This window comes from Rhinoraja longicauda, chromosome 22 (genome assembly GCF_053455715.1).
Source record: "Rhinoraja longicauda isolate Sanriku21f chromosome 22, sRhiLon1.1, whole genome shotgun sequence".
Classification (NCBI taxonomy): domain Eukaryota; kingdom Metazoa; phylum Chordata; class Chondrichthyes; order Rajiformes; family Arhynchobatidae; genus Rhinoraja; species Rhinoraja longicauda.
Window position 1 is genome coordinate 7,791,388 of NC_135974.1, and position 19,565 is coordinate 7,810,952.

At 48.5% G+C, this 19,565-nt stretch overlaps 2 protein-coding genes across 3 annotated transcripts in view; both read right to left on the reverse strand.

The window, feature by feature from the left end:
- The window catches only part of LOC144604376 (cytochrome c oxidase subunit 4 isoform 1, mitochondrial-like), a 420,358-nt gene that overhangs the window by 32,412 nt on the left and 368,381 nt on the right, over window positions 1-19,565 (reverse strand). The window lies entirely within an intron of this gene.
- Window positions 15,775-19,565, reverse strand: part of pltp (phospholipid transfer protein) — a 57,602-nt gene continuing 53,811 nt past the window's right edge. For both annotated transcript variants that reach the window (XM_078418688.1, XM_078418687.1), the window contains exon 16: window positions 15,775-17,952. In XM_078418688.1, coding sequence (XP_078274814.1) covers window positions 17,848-17,952 — 105 coding nt within the window. In that variant the 3' untranslated portion in view covers window positions 15,775-17,847. The remainder of the gene's footprint in view (window positions 17,953-19,565) is intronic.

Here is a 19,565-nt window from a genome sequence, read left to right on the forward strand (position 1 = left end):
GACGACATAGTCATATTTGGTGACGTCGGCAGTTATCTGGTGGATGTGGAATTGGGTTTCGGCTTGTTCAAATCACACTTGGGGCTGTGATGTGGGCAGTTTGAGTGAAACTGTGTTCTGCTGATCTGGGTTGTCTCCAAGCATGATGAAATCCAAAAGAGGTCATTTTGGGTCGTCGGCGTCACCACTGTAGAGGTTTACGTGTTGTATAAACACTGTTTAATATTTAAACGATACACCTCAACAATTAGTACAAGAGGGCAAGGTGTGTGTTAACGTGTTGACTGAGGTGAAGGCTAGCTCCGTTGTCTGCTGCACCCGCCAGCAGACCACCCAGGTCGGCGTTGAGTGGTCGGCCCAGATGAAGCCAGGTCCACGCGAGTGCTCGAGTCGACGAACGACTGCGAAACCAAAGTGGCTCGGCTCGCCACAAGGCGTTAATAAAAAAATTATGATACAAGGCTATTTGATCCACTGTGTCTGTTCCAGTAGAAGAGCTGTTCAGTCCAATCCCATCTTCCAGCGTTTGGTTCACAGCCTGTAAGTCATGGCTCTTGAAGTAGAGTACATGTCTGCATGATGACACGAGACTGCAGATGCTGAAATCTGGAGCAAAGTGTAAACTGCTGGAGGAACTCGGCATGTTAAACAGCATCTGTGGAGGTGAAGGAATAGTCGCAGAGAGATTACCTGAAACATTGACTACTACTAAGTTCCCTAAATGCTGCTTAACCTGCCGAGTGCCTCCAGCAGTTTGAATTTATATCCAAGTGTTTGCTGTTTTAAATTAATACAAAACATCCTGAGCAGCTTTTGAAAAATGAGTGGGGTTGTTTTCTGGTGTTAGTTGACCCATATTGATCCCTCAATCATCATAATTAAAGCAGATTAATTGGCTGCTTGTGAAATCTTGCTTTCAACGCACACACAATCTTGTTTGCTATATTACAACAGAGGCTACTCTTCAAAGAAAAGCAATCAGTTGGTTATGAAGCACACTGGGATCGAATTATTATAAATTTACAATAAGATTGAAAGTCATTCAGCCTATCATATTTGTGCTGGTCAAAAAAAAAATCACCTACCATTATTTGGTCAATTGTTCTGTAGGCCACATCATTACAAGTACACTAGGTTACACAGGGATATAAGGACAGACCTTTGAAATGGGTGGATTCGTGGAAGATTAAATTTACTGCTGGAAAATGTCAATTGGTTAGAAACCCTACTCAAATAATTTTTACCATGTTGAGACAGCGGTAGTCCCCACAGGGTCTCCAGCCCCCAGACGCTTTGGGGACCATGTGAAGCGGGGTTGCCCATGGGCTGTCTGAGCAACGCACTATGCCCATTTCCTCCATCTTGCAGAACTTGCCGGGGGGCAGTCTGTGTGCAGTGCATGGAGGGGCGGTCCGGTAGAGGAGATATGGTGCTTCACCCCATGCTTGGGGCTGGCCGTTGTGAACTGGGGAGTTATGATGTCAGGGAAATCGGCCAAGATCCTGGCGTATTCGTTGTCGGAGAAGGTCACCGAGCCGAGGTGGGGCGCAGTCAATTTGGCATGGCGCTCGGCAATCGACTCGAACGTCTCATAATTAACGAGACGTTGCCCTTTCACGTCGATCCGCAGCGAGTGCGCCTGGAGGAAGTCGGCGCCCAGCAGCGGTTGTAAGACATCGGCGATGGTAAAGTCCACTTGAAGCGACAGGAGTTGAAATTGAGCGGGATCGTGCGGACCCTTTATGGTCTGATGTTGCTGGTGTTGGCGGTGGTCTTTCTTTCCGGAACAAGTGCTCGTTGGGGGGGGGGGGGGCAAGTGTCGGTGCCCGAGGGGGGGGGGGGGGGTAAAACACTGACCACCGCTCCCATGTCAACGAGAAAACGCCGCCCCGAATGACGATCCCAGGTGTAGAGGAGGCGATGTGTTTGGCCGGCCGCAGTTGCCACTACCGACGGCCGGCCGAGGCGTTTCCCGGACATGTGCAGGGTGGTCGGCATCAGCGGGCCTCGGAGCCCCACCTTTGGTAGTAGTAGCACTACTTTTCCTTGCTGGCACCGTTCGTGGCCGACGTCATTGCAGCTCCTTCCATGGAGGCTGGGACCGCCCGTATGAACTACGGAGGCACCGCTGCCACCCGACTGATGGTGGCTCCACCCTGCTGTTTGGCCTGCCACAGCACGTCCGCATGGGCTGCCAGCCGTCGGGTGTCGGTGAAATTGTCTTCCGCGAGGAGCAGGCGGATGTCCTCGGGCATCTGCTCGAGGAAGACCTGTTCGAAAAGGAGGCAGGTCTTGTGTCCATCCATCAGGGCGAGCATTTCGTTCATGAGCACGGACGGTTTGCAGTCGAAAGACATAATTTCAGAAGTTAAAAAACATAATTTTTACCAGTCCTGCCACTGAGAGAAATTGATCACCTATTGTGAAATGTGTATGTTGTGTGATCCTGTAGACAAATCTATTAATTTTTTGTTTGCTTCAATAAAAATTCTCAAATAAGTCAAGTTGATCAGCTGGAGAAGAAGTTAAGGACCAGAGAATATCATATTTAGTAATGTTCTCCAGTCAGCAGTTCAGGAGAGAATTCTTTACTCATAGTGGTCAATATGTAGAATGTGATATCATCGTGGGTGAGGATGATTGGAACAGATGTTTGTAAGTGCAAGCTAAATTAGTAAACGAGGGTGTCAAGAAAAAGTAGATATGATGTTAGGAAGAGATATTTTTATCAAGAGGAAGATATAGTGAAACAAAAACACGAGCAGACCTGCTGGGCCATATGAACTGTTGCTATGTTGTAAAAATTCTTAATTAAAAACATTGAGTATGTTTGCAAAGCCCTATCCTGGATTCCTGAACTTGTTCAATCCCCATAATGAAAAGACTGCTATTGCATCCAGACTTCTTCCATTTTCCCAGTTCAATGCATGATGTGTTTGACTATACCATCCCAATATATCTAAAAAAGCCTTTCAGTTCCATTTTGAAGATCTAAATGATTTAATTAGTTTCTCACTCAGCCTTACACCCTTATTGGTATTAATTTTTTTTCCTCTGGGATTCGCTATTTTTTCCTGTGACCACAAGAGTTTCTCTCGAGTGCTTGATTGAGCCTCTACAATTGTGCCTGTAGATTAATTAACCATTGCAAATTGCCTGTATAGAATCTGTTGATGGGTGGTGGGGGAGGAGGGGGGATTTAGAATTGATGGGGATGTGGGGATAGTTTTGAGAAAACTATTAGGACATGGGATAGCTCCGTGAACCTGCAAAGACTGATGAGGCCCAAATAACCACCTGTGTTGCAATGAAATATGGTAATTTAATGGTTCTTAATTTAATTATTGGTATCTCGGATTCAAAGCAGTAATTTTCTTGTTATTAACGGAGATGTACAAAATTACTGAAGTAAGGCTTTAGAACTAGAAGGGTTGCTTGTAGCTTTACTTTATTTTAATTAATTTTCTTATTTATATTTTACTTTTTTTCGTCCCTCAATGCTTACCTGGCACAGGCTGGATACTCATCCTTCCTGTTTGGAGAGGTGTTGTTCCATGTAACTCGCCTGTGTGATATTAAAATAACTTTAAGTAATAACCATGGCCCCTTATTGTGTATGCCATAGGTAAATCACCTTAAAATGGATATTTATGTAGGCAATCTGAGACTAGAAACATTGTAAATGAATGTATTTCACAAAATGCTGGAGTAACTCAGCAGGTCAGGCAGCATCTCAGGAGAGAAGGAATGGGCGACGTTTCGGGTCGAGACCCTTCTTCAGACTGATTGATTGTAAATGAATGATTCAATGAATCATTGATTGTAAATGAATGATTCAAATCATTAGGTTTATTAAGAAAGAAATGAAATAAATCTCTACAATGCCTTCATATGTCATTTTTGTGTAGAAAGCCAACTTTATTAAATGACAGTCACTGTTTTCAAGCAAACAATCAATTCTCTTCCTGAAGCCATATTTTCAGAATGAATGTCTTGGTGATTCATTATCAAATTCATTTAATATATATTTGGAAATTCAACAGTGCTTTAACAACCTGTCTCTGATTAGCGTCTTGTGCTGTTGCCTAGCACATGATTGATATCATTTGTTATTACTCCAAATGTTAATAGCCCCAGGAAATGTCTCCTTATGTTATTGGTATAAGATTTAATGAGTCTATTATATTGATTCCATAAATGATGGACTATCTATCTGTTTCAATTAGTTTATTCTTTGAATCAGAGAAAGCTGAATGGAGATTTAAGAGATGCATAAAATAATGAAGGCGCTGGAGCTTATGGAACTTATTTATCTTTACAGAGAGGTATATTACTGATTGCATGTATTGTAGAGGTTTACGTGTTGTATAAACACTCAGTTTAATATTTAAACGATGCAGGTCACCAATTAGTACATGAGGGCAAGGTGTGTGTTAACGTGTTGACTGTGAAGTGAAGACTAGCTCCGTCATTTGCTGCACACTACCAGCAGACCACCCTGGTCAGCGTTCATTGGTCGGCCCAGATCACGCCAGGTCTACGCGAGTGCTCGAACCTGACGAACGACGGTTTGAGACCAAAGTGGCTCAGCCGGCCACATGACCCCCCCCCCCCCCCCGAACCAGAGTATTGGAGGCGGTTAGGATGTCGAGTGAGGCGACCTGATCTTGTGTACGTGTCTGCAACATTCGGGGTTGCCGCTGGTTGAGTTGAGGGCGGGTTTGGGTGTGATGGGGGATGCGCTCTGCGGCCACTTGCATTGGTTGGTCAATGTCCAAGAGTGCCAGCTTAAGACAGTCCACGGAGACAGTCTCTTGTCTGCCGCCCATGTCGATGATGAAAGTTGTGGAGTCGTTTTTGCAGTACTCTGAAGGGTCCTTCGTAAGGCTTTTGCAGTGGTGTATGGTGGGAATCTTGGCAAAGGAAGACGTACTGGCAGTCCTGGAGGTCGGGTGGGACATGGTTGTGAGACCATGTCGGGACGTTGGGACTGGAGAGAGCGTGCCCGCCTTCTCATGGAGGCGCATCAGCATGGTCGTGGGCGGTTCTTGATGTCCCCGTGCAACCGGAATGAAGTCCCCTGGGACTGTAAGCGGGGCGCCGTACAACAGCTCGGCCGAGGAAATTGCCAGGTCCTCCTTTGGGGCAGTGCGTATGCCTAGCATGACTCACGGCAATTTGTCCATCCAGTCCAAGCCCGTGAGCAGTGCCTTGATGGATGCCTTCATGTGCCGGTGAAAACGTTCCTCTAGGCCTTTTGCTTGCGGTAGGTAGGCCGTTGTGTGGTTCAGCTTAGTGCCAAGCAGCCGGGCCATTGCTGACCACAGCTCGGAGGTGAACTGCGCACTTCTGTCAGAGGAGATGTCTGCCAGCACGCCAAATCGGGTGATCCAGTGGGCGGTGAGGGCACGTGCACAGGTCACATTCAGAGGTATCCGAGAGGGGGACTGCTTCTGGCCATCTCGTCAATCTGTCCACGATGGTAAAGAGATGGGTGACACTTCTGAATGGGGGCAGCCATCCAACGATGTCGACATGGATGTGCTTAAAATGCCGGTGTGTCAGAGCGAAGTTCTGCAGCAGCGCCATGATGTGTCGCTGAATCTTGGAGTTTTGACAGGGGATGCATGCTCCAGCGCATTTGCCGACCTGTTTGCACAACCCGTGCCACATGAACTTGGCTGCCATCAGCGCCTTGATTGTCCGGATGGAAGGGTGAGCTAGGCCATGAACCATGTCAAAAATCCGGTGGCGCCAGGCAGCGGGGATGATGGGTCTTGGTTGTCCGGTAGACACATCACAGACGAGTGTGGTGTCAGCAGGCCCGAATTGCACATCCTCCAACAGCAGGCCTGAGATGGTGGTGTGGTAGGAGAGCATTTCTTCATCCTCTTGCTGGGCTGCCGACAGGGCCGTGTAGTCGACTACTGCGGCCAGAGCGTGAATGGCATTGATGTCGGTGCGGGCAACGCATCTGCGACCTGGTTGCTCTTGACTACGATGTGCTGGAAACAAGACGTGTATTCCATGATGTACATTAGGTGGCGCAGCTGTCGGGCTGACCAAGGATCAGACACTTTGGCAAAGGCAAACGTGAGTGGCTTGTGGTCGGTGAAAGCTGTGAAATCCCTGCCCTCGAGGAAGTCGCGGAAATGCCGGATGGCCAGGTAGAGAGCGAGGAGCTCCCGGTCGAAAGAGCTGTATTTCTGCTCGGAGGTGGGTCTTGGGTGACGACTGAAAAAGGCAAGGGACGGCCAGCTACCATTGATCAGTTATTCCAGCACTCCGCCCACGGCTGTGCCAGATGCATTGACCGTGAGAGCTGTTGTTGCGTTGGCCCTTGGATGTACCAGCATCGTTGCCTTTGCCAGCACCTCCTTGGCATTGTCGAATGTGGTCATGGCCGCATCGTCCCAAATGAGCTCTTTCAGCTTGTGGCCAAGGCCTTGAATAGCTGTTGCATGATCCTGGCGGCTGCTGGCATGAAAAGTTGGTAGAAGTTGACCATGCCGACAAACTCTTGGAGTCCCTTCGCAGTAGAGGGTTTGGCAAGCTTGCGAATGGCCTCGACCAGGTTGAGAGCCAGACCGCTCCGTGCTGGTTGATGTGGTGGCCGAGGAAGTTGATGGAAGCGAGGCCAAATTGACACTGGGTAAATTTGATGGCCAGGCCATGCTCGTTCAACCTCTGGCAGAGCTGCCGGAGGTGTGCGCGGTGTTCCTGGTGAGTGTGGCTGGCGACGAGGATGTCGTCGAGCTAGATGAACACTAAGTCCAGCCTGCGGTCCACCGTGTCCATGAGCCGTTGGAAAGCTTGGGCGGCGTTCTTGAGGCCGAAAGGCATGCGCAGGAACTCAGCCCGACCGGGGCGATGAGGGCCATCTTGGGGATGTCGTCTGGACCAGAATCTGATGGTCGCCACGTAGGGACAGGGTACCGGTCGGCTGTTGTGACCTTGTTGAGACGGCGGTAGTCCCCGCAGGGTCTCTAGCCCCCAAATGCTTTGAGGATCATGTGAAGTGGGGATGCCCAGGAGCCGTCTGAGTGGCGCACTATGCCCATTTCCTCCATCTTGCGGAACTTGTCTTTGGCCAGTTGGAGATTGTCGGGGGGCAGCCTGCGTGCGCGTGCATGGAGTCTCGGTACGGTGGTGGGGATATGGTGCTTCACCTCATGCTTGGTGCTGGCCGTTGTGAACTAGGGAGTTATGATGTCAGGGAAATTGGCCAAGATCCTAGCATATCCATCAGCGAAGGTCACCTAGCGTAGGGCGCAGTCAATTCAGCGTGGCGCAAGGCGATCGACTCGAACGTCTCAGAATTAACGAGATGTTGTCCTTTCACGTCGACCAGCAGGGAGTGCACCTGGACGAAGTCAGTGTGGGACATCAGTGATGGTAAATGTCCACTTAAAGCGACAGGAGTTGAAGTTGAGCGGGATCGTGCGGACCCAGTATGTTCTAATGTTGCTGGTGTTTGCGGCAGTCAGGGGAGGCCCCTTCTTTTCAGAATGAGTGTGGGTGCCCGAGGAGTGGACCTCCGCTCCAGTGTCCATGAGAAAACGCCGCCCCGAATGACGATCACAGGTGTAGAGGAGGCGATGTTTTTGGCCGGACACAGCTGCCACTGCCGACGGCCGGCTGAGGCGTTTCCTGGATGCGTGCAGGGTGGTCGGCATTGGCGGAATTCGGAGCCCCACCTTTGGTGGTAGAAGCACCACTTGTCCTTGCTGGCGCCATTCGTGGCCGACGTCACTGCTGCTCCTTCCGTGGAGGCTGGGATCGCCTGTATGACCTGCCAAGGCACCGCTGCCACCCGACTGATGGTGGTTCCACCCTGCTGTTTGGCCTACCAGAGCATGTTCGCACGGGCTGCCAGCTGTCGGGGGTCGGTGAAATCGTCATCTGCGAGGAGCAGGCGAATGTCCTCAGGCATCTGCTCGAGGAAAACCTGTACAAAAAGGAGTCGGGCCTTGTGTCCATCCATCAGGGCAAGCATTTTGTTCATGAGCATGGACGGTTTGCGGTCGCCTATGCCATCCATGTGCAGGAGTTTTGCCGGCCTGTCGCGGCGGCCGAGACCGAAAGTGTCCTTGAGGAGCGTGCTGATCCCTTCGTAAGGTGGCTGGCAAAGGTAATCGATTAGGCGCCCGGCGGTGTCCTGGTCCAATGCACTGACCACTTGGTGACGTCGGCGGTTATTGGCAGATGTGGAATTGGGCTTCGGCTTGTTCAAACCACACGGGGCTGTGATGTCGAGAAGGTGGGCAGTTTGAGTGAAACTGCGTTCTGCTGATCTGGGTTGTCTCCTCCAGGCATGATGAAATCCAAAAGAGTCTGTTTTGGATCGTCGGGTTCACCACTGTAGAGGTTCACATGTTACATAAATACTCAGTTTAATATTTAAATGATACAGCTCAACAATTATTACAAGAGGGCATGGTGTGTGTTAACGTGTTGACTGTGATGTGAAGACTAGCACCGTCGTCCGCTGCATACCGCCAGCAGACCATCCTGGTCGGCGTTGATTGGTCGGCCCAGATCACGCCAGGTCCACGCGAGTGCTTGAGCTTGACGAACGGCGGTTCGAGATCAAAGTGGCTCGACCCGCTGCAGTATTTAACTAATTGTTGAAAAGGTTGAAGGTGAGAAGAAACCATTCAGAAAAGATTAGGTCTGAACCCAGCATAAATGAATTGTAAAGACAAAAACACCCACCACATAAAAACACTATAGATTATGTACCATAAGGAAACCAAAGTGAAATTAGTGCAAAGAGATTTTTCATCTGGTAAGTGCCTAAACATCTGTAGATTTTTGTGTTTCTGTGATTCTGTTCCTTTGAATTGACATATGTGGGTAGTTTCATTGAATGTATGAAACTGAAAAGAATTATTCTGGGAGGTAATGCCGCTGCTATTGTTCAACTTTGTTTCATGATTCCATGCCTCCCAATGTCACATTGTTTCAATCTATTCTGAATTCCTCTTTCCATACCTGCAGAAGGCAGTCAAGAGGACATTGACAGCAGGCACTAGGAGAAGGCAGTCATCAGGAAAAATCAGTCACAAGCAGAGGCAGGCAGCAGCAGAAGGGAGGTCCCAACATAAGGTAGCCAGGAAGAGATGACATTGATCACTGAAGGCAGCCACCAATAGAATGCAGTGGACCACAATCAGTATGGATATGTGATAAAACATCTTCCACAAAAAGATGCGCAAAAGGGATGGGTTCTCAGCCCCTTACTGAACACCCGATACACAGAACTGTGCAGCCAAATTCTGCTCTAACTTCATTTATAAGTTTCAAGATGTAGTGGGCCGGACCTTGAGCACTGAAGAGGAGGAGTACAGGAAGGAGATCGAGAGCTTAGTAACATGATGTCAAGACATCAGACTTCCAAAATGAGCTAGTTATTGATTTTAGAAAAACATCACAAGGTGCTGGAGTAACTCAGCGGGTCAAGCAGTATCTCTGGAGAACATGAAAGGTGATGCTTCAGGTCAGGATACTTCTTCAAATAAACTGTTTCAGGAAAAGAGGTTGTGTACATGCCCCAGTCAGATGGGGATATGGTCAAGCGCTTCAAGTTCCTGGGCATAAATATTACCCGTATTTTGTCCTGGTAAAGCCACATTGAAGCTATAGCCAAAAAAACACAGCAAGGCCTCTATTTTCTCAAAAGACTAAGGAGGTTTGCCATGTCTCCAACTTATACTACCTTCGATTTGTACCAGCATCTGCAGTTATTTTCTTATACTACCTGTTGCTCCACTGCGATTTCTCCTCAAGGTATGTCCACTGAAGAAGTTCTCCTCCACTCTTTGACGAGTGTTTAGCAACATGCTCTCTCGCTGCTCCCCCTCTGTGATTTCTCCTGCCCTCCTACTCTACGACCACAATTTGACCCAGACTCGCTACCACAGCCACATCTGCTTCATTGGGACTTGCCTGCACCTTCATCTTCTGCCTCGGGGTTTCCAGCTCCGTTTCCAGACCTCCCAACCCGGACTACAGGCTCCAACAGTCTATCTGCCGCTTTTCACAACAATTCTCCTTCCGTGCCCTGCGTTGTACCCTGGCTGTGATGCGCCGGCACCAGCAGGCCCTCGCTTTGACTCTCCCGCAGCTCCGGGCCTCACTAACCCAAACCTGCAATGGGCCCCAACTGTACTTTATTCTTCGCCAGATCCGCGCCCTCAACTCTCGATTCCTCGCCTACCTGGACTCCACCAAGGCTCGCAAACTCGCCCACCTCCAGACCGCTGCCTCCACGGACACTCCTCGGCAGCGACTCGACCGCCCGCAGGCCCGGAGCTCCACCGCTGGTCCGCACCACCTGCCCGCACACCATGAGGCCGAGTCCCGCGACTCCATTGCTGCCACCAGGAGCAGTACCGATCTTCGCTGCCTCCCCGGCCGGTCCTAGGCCCGGACCACCGAAGCTGCCGCCGCCGACCTCCACCGCCTCCCCGGGGCCGCTGCTGCCGACGTCCAAGGCCTCTTCACCGCTGCCGACCTTCCTGACCTCTTCGCCGCTGCTGACCTTCCCGACCTCTTCACCGCCGCCGCTGCCCTCCCCGGTCATCCGCTGACCGGGCCGACCGCCACTTCCTCGCGGGCCATCCCCAGCGACCGTGTCGACCCGCGCCGCTCCACCGCCCAGCAGCAGGTCACAGCCGTCGCTGTACCCGGCTCCCAGGACCTACAACAGGCCGCAGCTCCACCCGGCCCACAGACACCGCGCTGGGCCCACAGCCCCCACCAGGCAGAGTCCCATAGCGCCGCTGGGTCATACTGCCCACCCTCTACCACAGGTAACCGCAGCCAGTTCTCCACTGGATCTCCCCCTCCAGCCAGGCGACCCTAACTACTCCCCACATTGGTCCTCATGCCCCCCTCTGCTCTGTTAACCCACCATCCCCTCACCATACATCACCTCCACCTGCCCCCCTGCCTTCATCCGACCCCAACCCCCACAATTGCCGGGTGTTCACCATCCCCCCTGACCTCCCCCTTTCAGACACCGAACGGTCTGTCCTCATCAGAGGCCTTACCTTCGTTCCCCTCCGCCCCCACATCAACGAGTTCCGCGTCCGCCAAGACGTGGAGCTATTCCGCCGCTTCCGCCTCTGAGCCTTTTTCCATGGGAAGGAGTCCTCACCCCCCACTGATGACCCCTTCTCCTGTCTCCAAAGGACCCCCTCCTCTTGGACCCCCCCGGTTGGCCAACTACCCTCACTAGAACTTTTCATCTCTAACTGCCGTCGTGATATTAACCGCCTCAACATCTGCCGTCGTGACATTAATCGCCTCAAACCTGTCCCTTTACCTCCCCCCTCCACTCCATCCAAGGACCCAAACAGTCTTTCCAGGTGAGACAGAGGTTCACCTGCACCTCCTCCAACTTCATCTATTGCATCCGCTGCTCGAGATGTCAACTTATTTACATCGGCGAAACCAAACGCAGGCTCGGCGATCGCTTCACTCAACACCTGCGCTCGGTCCGCGTTAACATCTGATCTCCCGGTGGCTGAGCACTTTCTTCTCTCCTAAGATGCTGCCTGACCTGCTGAGTTACTCCAGCATTTTGTGAATAAATACCTTCGATTTGTACCAGCATCTGCAGTTATTTGTACCATCATCTACAGATGCGACATAGAAAATATCCTATGGGATGCACAGCGTGGTTTGGCAACAGCTCTGCCTATGACCACAAGAAATTGCAGAGAGTTGTGGATGGAGTCCAGTCAATCACACAAACGAGCCTCCTCCCCTTACCCAACCCCTCCTTCATTTAATCCATCTACATTTCACGCTGCCTCGGAAATCTGCAAACACAACCAAGGAATGTTTACATTCTGGTCATCTCCTCTTCTCTCCTCTCCCATTAGGCAGAAGATACAAAAGTTTGAAAGCACCTACTGTCAGATTCAGTAACAGCTTCTTTCCCGCTGTGATCAGATTATTAAACTGTCTTTTCATAAACTTGATCTCCAAATCTACATCATTGTGGACATTGCACTTTTAGAAAATCTACACTTTCTCTGTAGTGCTATAACGTTGTAACACTAAAGTACTCTGTACTTAAGTATTTTTCTCTCTGCATAACCTCTATGTACATGGTTTGATTGTTGTACCAATGTATAGTATGATTTGACTGGAGTTCACACAAAACAACGTTTTTCACTATCTCAACAGTACACATGACAATAGTAATACACCAATTCCAATCCATTGGAAATTTCAATCACCAAAGAAGCTAGTCACTAGAGGAAGGCAGTAATCAGCAGAAGACAGTTGCAGCAAAAAACAGTCACTGGCAGAAAGCAGATACCAGCAGACAACAGTCCAAGCATTAACCATTTACCTGACCAGAATTCAACTATCAGTGGAGAGCAGTCAGAGGCAGGAAGAGGCAGTCAGTAACAAAGGTTGTCTTAGCAGAAAGCAGTCACCAGCACATTTCTGTCACCAGCTGAAGCTAGTATCAACTGGAGTCACTCACAAGCAGAACAGAATCAGTCGAGGTCAGATATCAGGAGAAGCGGAACGCCAGCAGGAGGGAAGGGGGGGGGGGGGGGAGGAATCGAGGGAGGTAGTAGAGGAGAGGGGGGAGGGGAGAGAGGTGGTGGAGGAGGGGGGAAGGGAGGGGGAGGGAAGGGTGCTGCACCGATGCAGGAGAGGCATTCCAAGATGAGAGGGGGGGGGGGGGAGTGGGCGGGGAGAGAGGGGGGAGGGGGAAGGAGAGGGTGCTGCACCAATGCAGGAGTGGTTTGGGCCCAAAGGGTCCACTTGGTCTCGTAGAAAATAAAAACAAGCTAAAATAAGATTTTAGACAGATATAAAATACAAGAATAAAAGTTATAGTGCAGTGTAAGAAATGGATAATTATTTGATTTAATAAAAGGCAGCACCAAACAGAAAAGTCTTCTGCCTCGATTTAAAAGAACTGAGATGGCAGCAGCACTTCAGTTTTCTGGGAGTTTGTTCCATATATGTGGTGCATAAAAACTAATCGCTGCTTCTCCATGCTTCTTCGACTCTGGGGACGGAATGCAGACATGCCCCAGGCGATCTGAGAGGTCTGGATGGTTCATAATGTAGCAGAAGATCAGAAATGTATTTTGACCCTAAACCATTCAGTGCTTTATAAACCAATAGTAGTATTTTGAAATCAATTCTTTGACAGACTAGAAGCCAGTGTAAGGACCTCAGAACTGGAGTGATGTAATCCACTTTCTTGGTTTTAGTGAGGACTCGAGCAGCAGCGTTCTGAATCAGCTGCAGCTGTCTAATCGATTTTTTAGGGAGACCTGTAAAGACAGTATTACAGTAGTCAAGTCTACTGAAGATAAATGCATGGACATGTTTTTCCAAATCCTGCTGAGCCATAAGTCCTTTAACCCTTGATGTATTCTTAAGGTGATAGTAGGCTGACTTTGTAATTGTCTTAATGAGGCTGTTGAAATTCAGGTCCAAGTCCATGACTACCCCAAGATTTCTGGCTTTGTTTGTGGTTTTTAACATTGCTGATTGAAGCTGCGCACTGACTTTTAAGCATTCCACTTTGGCTCCAAAAACAACTACCTCAGTTTTGTCTTTGTTTAATTGAAGATGATCACCATCTTGAAGTTACTAGAAGACTGTCTCAACACAAAGTAGTCACCAACATAAGACAGTCTCCAGTAGATGGCGCTCACCAACAGAAGGCAGTCGACAACTGAATGTAGTCACCAGTACCAAGCAGGCACCAGCAGAAAGCAGAGATCAGCAGGACGCATTTGTGGTACTTAATAGCATTTAGCACTCAAAAGCACAAAATACCCACCAGTGGAATTTGCTCATCAATGGAAGGCAGACCAAGCACAAAACAGTCATCAACTCATTCAATTGCAGTCCGGCATAAATTTGAGGAATGGCACCTTATCTTTCTTCCAGGAATATTGTAGCTCTCGGACTTGATATTGAACTCTACAGTTTTAAGTAACCAGCCTTTTTTTATTTTTGGCAGAACTGGCCTTTAACTTATTAACATTAACTCAGCTTTTCCTTTCTTTAAAGATAGATGGCACAGTTACGCAGCTAGTCGAGCTGCTGTCTCGCAGAGACAGAATCCCGAGTTCAGTTCTGACTTCAGGTGCAATTTAGGTGTAATTCAGGTGCATTACATGTTCACCCTGTGACTGCGTGGGTTTCCTCCAGGTACTCTGATTTTTTGTTAAATGCCAAAGATGTGCAGGTTGGTGGGTAAATTAATCACTGTAACTTGTCTGAATGTGTAGGTGTCCGGTGAAATCATGGGAGAGATAATGACTTTAGGGAAGATAAAAAATTGGGATTAATGTTAGATTATTGTAAATGGCCAGTTGATAGTTGGAATGGATTTGGTTGGTCGAAGGTCCAGTTTCCTTGCAGGGTGCCTTACAGTATATAGAGGCTGTATCTCTATATAACTGGGGCTCCGAGAAGCCGTGGGCAGCAAACGCTCCCAGGAGGCTGCGGCCCTTGAGAAACTGGGTCTTGGGTCCCTGCGGTTGCAGATCATGGCTTCGGGGGAGGGGGGAGAGTCTGTTGATCTGGTCTGCGGCTGAACTCAAGGTCCGTGGGTACGGGGTGAGCCCGTTGAATTGGTCCCCGTGGTCAAAATGAAGATTCAACAGATCTTAGCTTCAGGGGAGCTGGTCGCGTGTGGCCGAATGGAAGAGTTCAAATTTGCTGGCTTTGTTCTAACTCAAACCATCTTGTTTTATTATGTTCGCTAATTTTTCAAGATCTGGGTATTGATGGAATGCCAGACTTTAAAACATAGAACACAGCTATGTGTTCCTTTGCCTATGAGGCCCTTTGGCCTATGAGGTCTGTGTTGAACATGTTGCCTTCCCTTCATGTTCCATATTCCTTCATTGCTTACAATTCATGTGCACATATAAAAGCCTCGGAGAAGCCAGGGCTAGTAGGCCGTGGAGAAGCCGGGGCCAGAGCCTCGCGGGCTGGAGCCTGGGTCTTGTGGGTCGGAACTGGGGCCTCGTGGGTCAGGGCCGGAGCTGGGGCCTCGCAAGTTGGAGGCGGAACCTCGTGGGTCAGAATCGGGACCTTGTGGTCAGAGCCTGAGCCTTGCAGGTCGACGGAGCAAGCGACCGACGGTGCTTGGCTCGGTGGAGCCCACGGCTGGGGCCTGGGCCGGCGCCACGGAGGTGGTAGGAGGGGACCCGATGGCGATAATGGAGAAGTTGGTGCAGTGGTCGATGAGGGCACCGATGGACCACATGGAAGTGAGCACGCCACTGCCAGGGAGAGGAACAAAGGAGGACCCTGCATGGGGGGACCGCTGGGAGGGAGGGGGAAGAACAATGGATGACCCGGAGTGGGGGGACCACCATGAAGGGGGTGGGGAGGGCACCTGGCATGGGATACTTTGTCGGCACCCTTTCTGTGGCAGCTATTGCATACCCAAGCAAAGCATTTCATTGTGACTTAACACATGTAACAATAATGCATTCATTCATTCTTAAATGCCTCTATCGTACCTGCTTCAGCTGGCAGTGCATTTCAGGTACCCACCACCTGTGTAAAAAGGTTTGCCTCAAGCATCTCCTCTAAATGTTCCCTCTCTGATCTTAAAGCTATGCGCTCTAGCATTTGACATTTAGGCATGTAGAGAAAAAAAGTATTCTCTACCCTATTCATATCTCATTCAGTTATAAACTTTTATCAGGCCTCCCCTAGCCTCCGACACGCCACATGTTCACCAATGGAAGTTCACTTCAAGGATTTAGACATCATTTTTATTACACATTGTGTGATACAATTGTTGCTTGATGGAATGATATGGGTGCATTAACATACAAAGGTATATTATATTTGGTTAACTTGCTGATGAACTGCATGTGTTATTACTGTTCTGAATACATCTAGATTGGCTTTAAATACAATACAAAACTTATCCAGCAGCATTATAGGCACCATGGCAGGAAATATCTATGGCTGTGGTACCATGACAAGGAATATTTTATATATGAAATCATTATAGGGAGGAATTACTCATCAGCACTGTTAAAAACAATATTCAAATCAGAGGCATCGATGACATGGAGTACTTAGTCCTATAACACTAATCCTCTGGCGCATTCCACCTCTACATGAATTATCACTCATTTACTACCTAACAGTAGCATTATCGTCTGGAGTACACAACCACTATGAAAGCATAATACCTGGGCCAGTGATGATTGAAGTAGGTTTCAATAGACTTGAGGTGAGATAGTTTCCATTGATCTTTGAAATTTTGGTTTAATGACAGATTTCATAACATACTTTGTGTTACAGCTCTAATGAGAGCATTTTTAGCTTTGTTCCTAATTTGCCACTTGAGTTGACAGCCAAACTCATTGACAATTGATGGCTGCTGTGGAGAAAGGAGAGGCAGCTGATGGTGGGGTGGGATTCGGGGAGCCAACTGATAGTTGGTGACGGGGAACAGAGCGCTTGCTGGTTAGGGTGGGAAATGGAGTTGCAACTAATGGCTTGCTTTGGGGAGTAGAGAGGCAGTTGATGACTGGTATTCCGAACAAGATACATTGCACTGAGACTAGTCAGTTTGAAACAGGTGTGCGATGCTGATACTGTGCCCAAATTTTGAAATGTTTGATTATGTAACCTCCCTCACTTAAAAATAAGACGAGTGATAAAAGATGAACAATTGTCAAATTTGGTCAAACAAAGGAATCTACCATCTATACGTGTTACTGAAAGCATCTCCAGTGTCTAAAGCAAAAATTATTTGTGCATATTATGATTCTTGATGTTATAGCAGGAAATTAGAGTTCCTTGTGGAATTTATGGGAATAACAATAATACACACAATGGCCCAGGGCTTTCAGCATAAATGAAAGGACTGGAGCTTTTAGTGAAGCTGGTCATCAAATGGGGTAATTACCAAATGAATTGTAAATGGTCCATACAAAGAGAGTCAGCTACACCAATCACACACAGCTGGCCACAATGCTAATGAATGAATCTAACAATCTGCAAGATGCAGTAGTTGGTATGTACGTTATTACTTTCAGTCTGCGTATCCCACAATCCAAACTGGAAGCCAGTATATTATAAGAAAATAATTGCAGATGCTGGTACAAATCGATTTATTCACAAAATGCTGGAGTAACTCAGCAGGTCAGGCAGCATCTCGGGAGAGAAGGAATGGGTGACGTTTCGGGTCGAGACCCTTCTTCAGACTCGACCCGAAACGTCACCCATTCCTTCTCTCCCGAGATGCTGCCTGACCTGCTGAGTTACTCCAGCATTTTGTGAATAAGCCAGTATATTATGATGTACAGGAGAGCGATTTGTGTCATAGAGTGATGCCATGATTGATGGGAGATGCCTATTATCTAAACCACCTTCTTCTCAAGTCTGGGTTCAAAGCATAGCTCTGGGACAGTAACGATAATACGGTGATGATATGGGGAAATATTCATCAGCCATACTCTGTCACCTCCAAGTAGATTGCAATCTATAATCTATACAGGATGTGTACGGGATCTTAACAGTGGTATTTTCCCCTCTCTTTCAGATTGTGGTGCAGTGTTAGTAGCTCATAACGTCATTAGTACAAATTCTGGAAATGAACTATCAATTGTTGCACTTACACCACCAATCTGATCAGTGTACAACAAAAGCTTAAAATGTTTGACTCTACACTCTGTCAATGACTTATTAATATAAAATGAACAGATTCTATGCAGCCAGTGACTGGCTAATCAAATACAACAATAATTAATAGGAAAGTAAATTGCTGCTGTTGGTCTTCCTACACTCTAGCAGCTGCCATTCATCACAGCTTTGTTCCTACTTGGATAGAGTTGTGCTGTTTGTGGAGCGTTGTGTGTTCTTATTAATTACCTCCCTCAGGCCTTTGTAAAAATGTAAATCTGCTCCAATTGACAGAAAACCCTAGGAATGACAAAAAACACAATTGGCAACCTGGCATTTGTTATTAGGCGTAAAAAATAATTATAAATCAAATCCCAACTGATGAAATTCCAGTTTCAATGGACAAATTATGGCTGTGTTGTCAGGGTATTTTTGGTTCAGACTGAGTGACTAACCTGGTTATTGAGAGGCAGGTTGACAATTTAAATATTAAAATAGGATTTGGCGCTTCTTAATTTAGCACTGTTTCAAATTTGACTCCACCCAGTCGAGTTTCACAGATATCAGGAAATTGGCAAATGCCTGGAAAAGGCAAGTACCTTTCCAGATTGGTTGTGGGCAGAAAGAGCAACAGTGTTTCCTCTAGAGGCTCACAAGCTAGGCATAACTGACTAAACTCAACCCAACGTCCAATCTCCCCTCCCAATTTGATGATCTTTTAACCAGTGCTTTCCTCTATTTTGGACCTCTTTCCAGTGTATGACCCATCCCTTGGAGTTTGGTCTATAGTTTTAACCCTCTACAATGATGTTTAATCCTTCCCCCCCAACTGAACCTCTTGTGATTCCAAAGTTCAACACTGAATAGTTTAAAAAAAAAGAAAATGCAAGTCCTGCCATTTAAACTCGAGTGGAATATTAGAGAAAGGCAACAGGTGTGGTCCATTCAGTATAAGAAAATAACTGCAGATGCTGGTACAAATCGATTTATTCACAAAATGCTGGAGTAACTCAGCAGGTCGGGCAGCATCTCGGGAGAGAAGGAATGGGTGACGTTTCGGGTAGAGACCCTTCTTCAGACGATCCTGACTATGGGTATTGGCTGAAGGAGGAGTTGACTGCGCCTAACGGCTGCGGCTCTCTGGCAGTCTGTTTGTCTTTTTTTTTTTTTTTTTTTGTGTCGGTGTTGGGATGGTTTTTGTTTCTGTTTTTGGCTGTGTATGTGTGGTGGGGGGGTGGGGTGTGGGGGTGGGGTGGGGTGGGGCGGGGGAAACCTTTCTTTTATTAGGTCTCTTCCCCGGGGCGCAGCTCGCCCGCGGGGCATTCCATCGCCGGCGCGGCTCGGCTGCGGGACTTAACATCGCCAGCGCGGCTCGGCCGCGGGACGTTTCAGTGCCCGGTGCGGCTCGGCCCCTGGACTTAACATCGCCCGGTGCAGCTCGGCCGCGGGACGTTTCGGTGCCCGGCGCGGCTTGGCCGCTGGCCTTAACATCGCCAGCGCGGTTCGGCCGCGGGACGTTTCGGTGCCCGGTGCGGCTCGGCCGCGGGACGTTTCAGTGCCCGGTGCGGCTCGGCCACTGGACTTAACATCGCCCGGTGCGGCTGCGGGGATGTTTCGGTGCCCAGGGCGGCTCGGCCACGGGGCCTTCCATCCCCTTGCGGGGGCTGTGCGTGTCATTTGCCTCGGTAGGGGTTGAGCTGCCTGTCCTTGGGTGCGGGGGGAAGAGAGGGGAAGTTTTGTTGCCTCCATCACAGTGAGGGGGTGTTTGTAGTCACTGTGATGGATGTTTGTGTTGGGGTCGGGTGTCCTGTGTTCTTTTCTTTTTTGCTGTGTTTTGTGTGACTGCTGAAATTTCGTTCGGTGTAAAAAGCCGAGTGACAGTAAAGTGTTGTTATGTTATGTTATGTTATGTT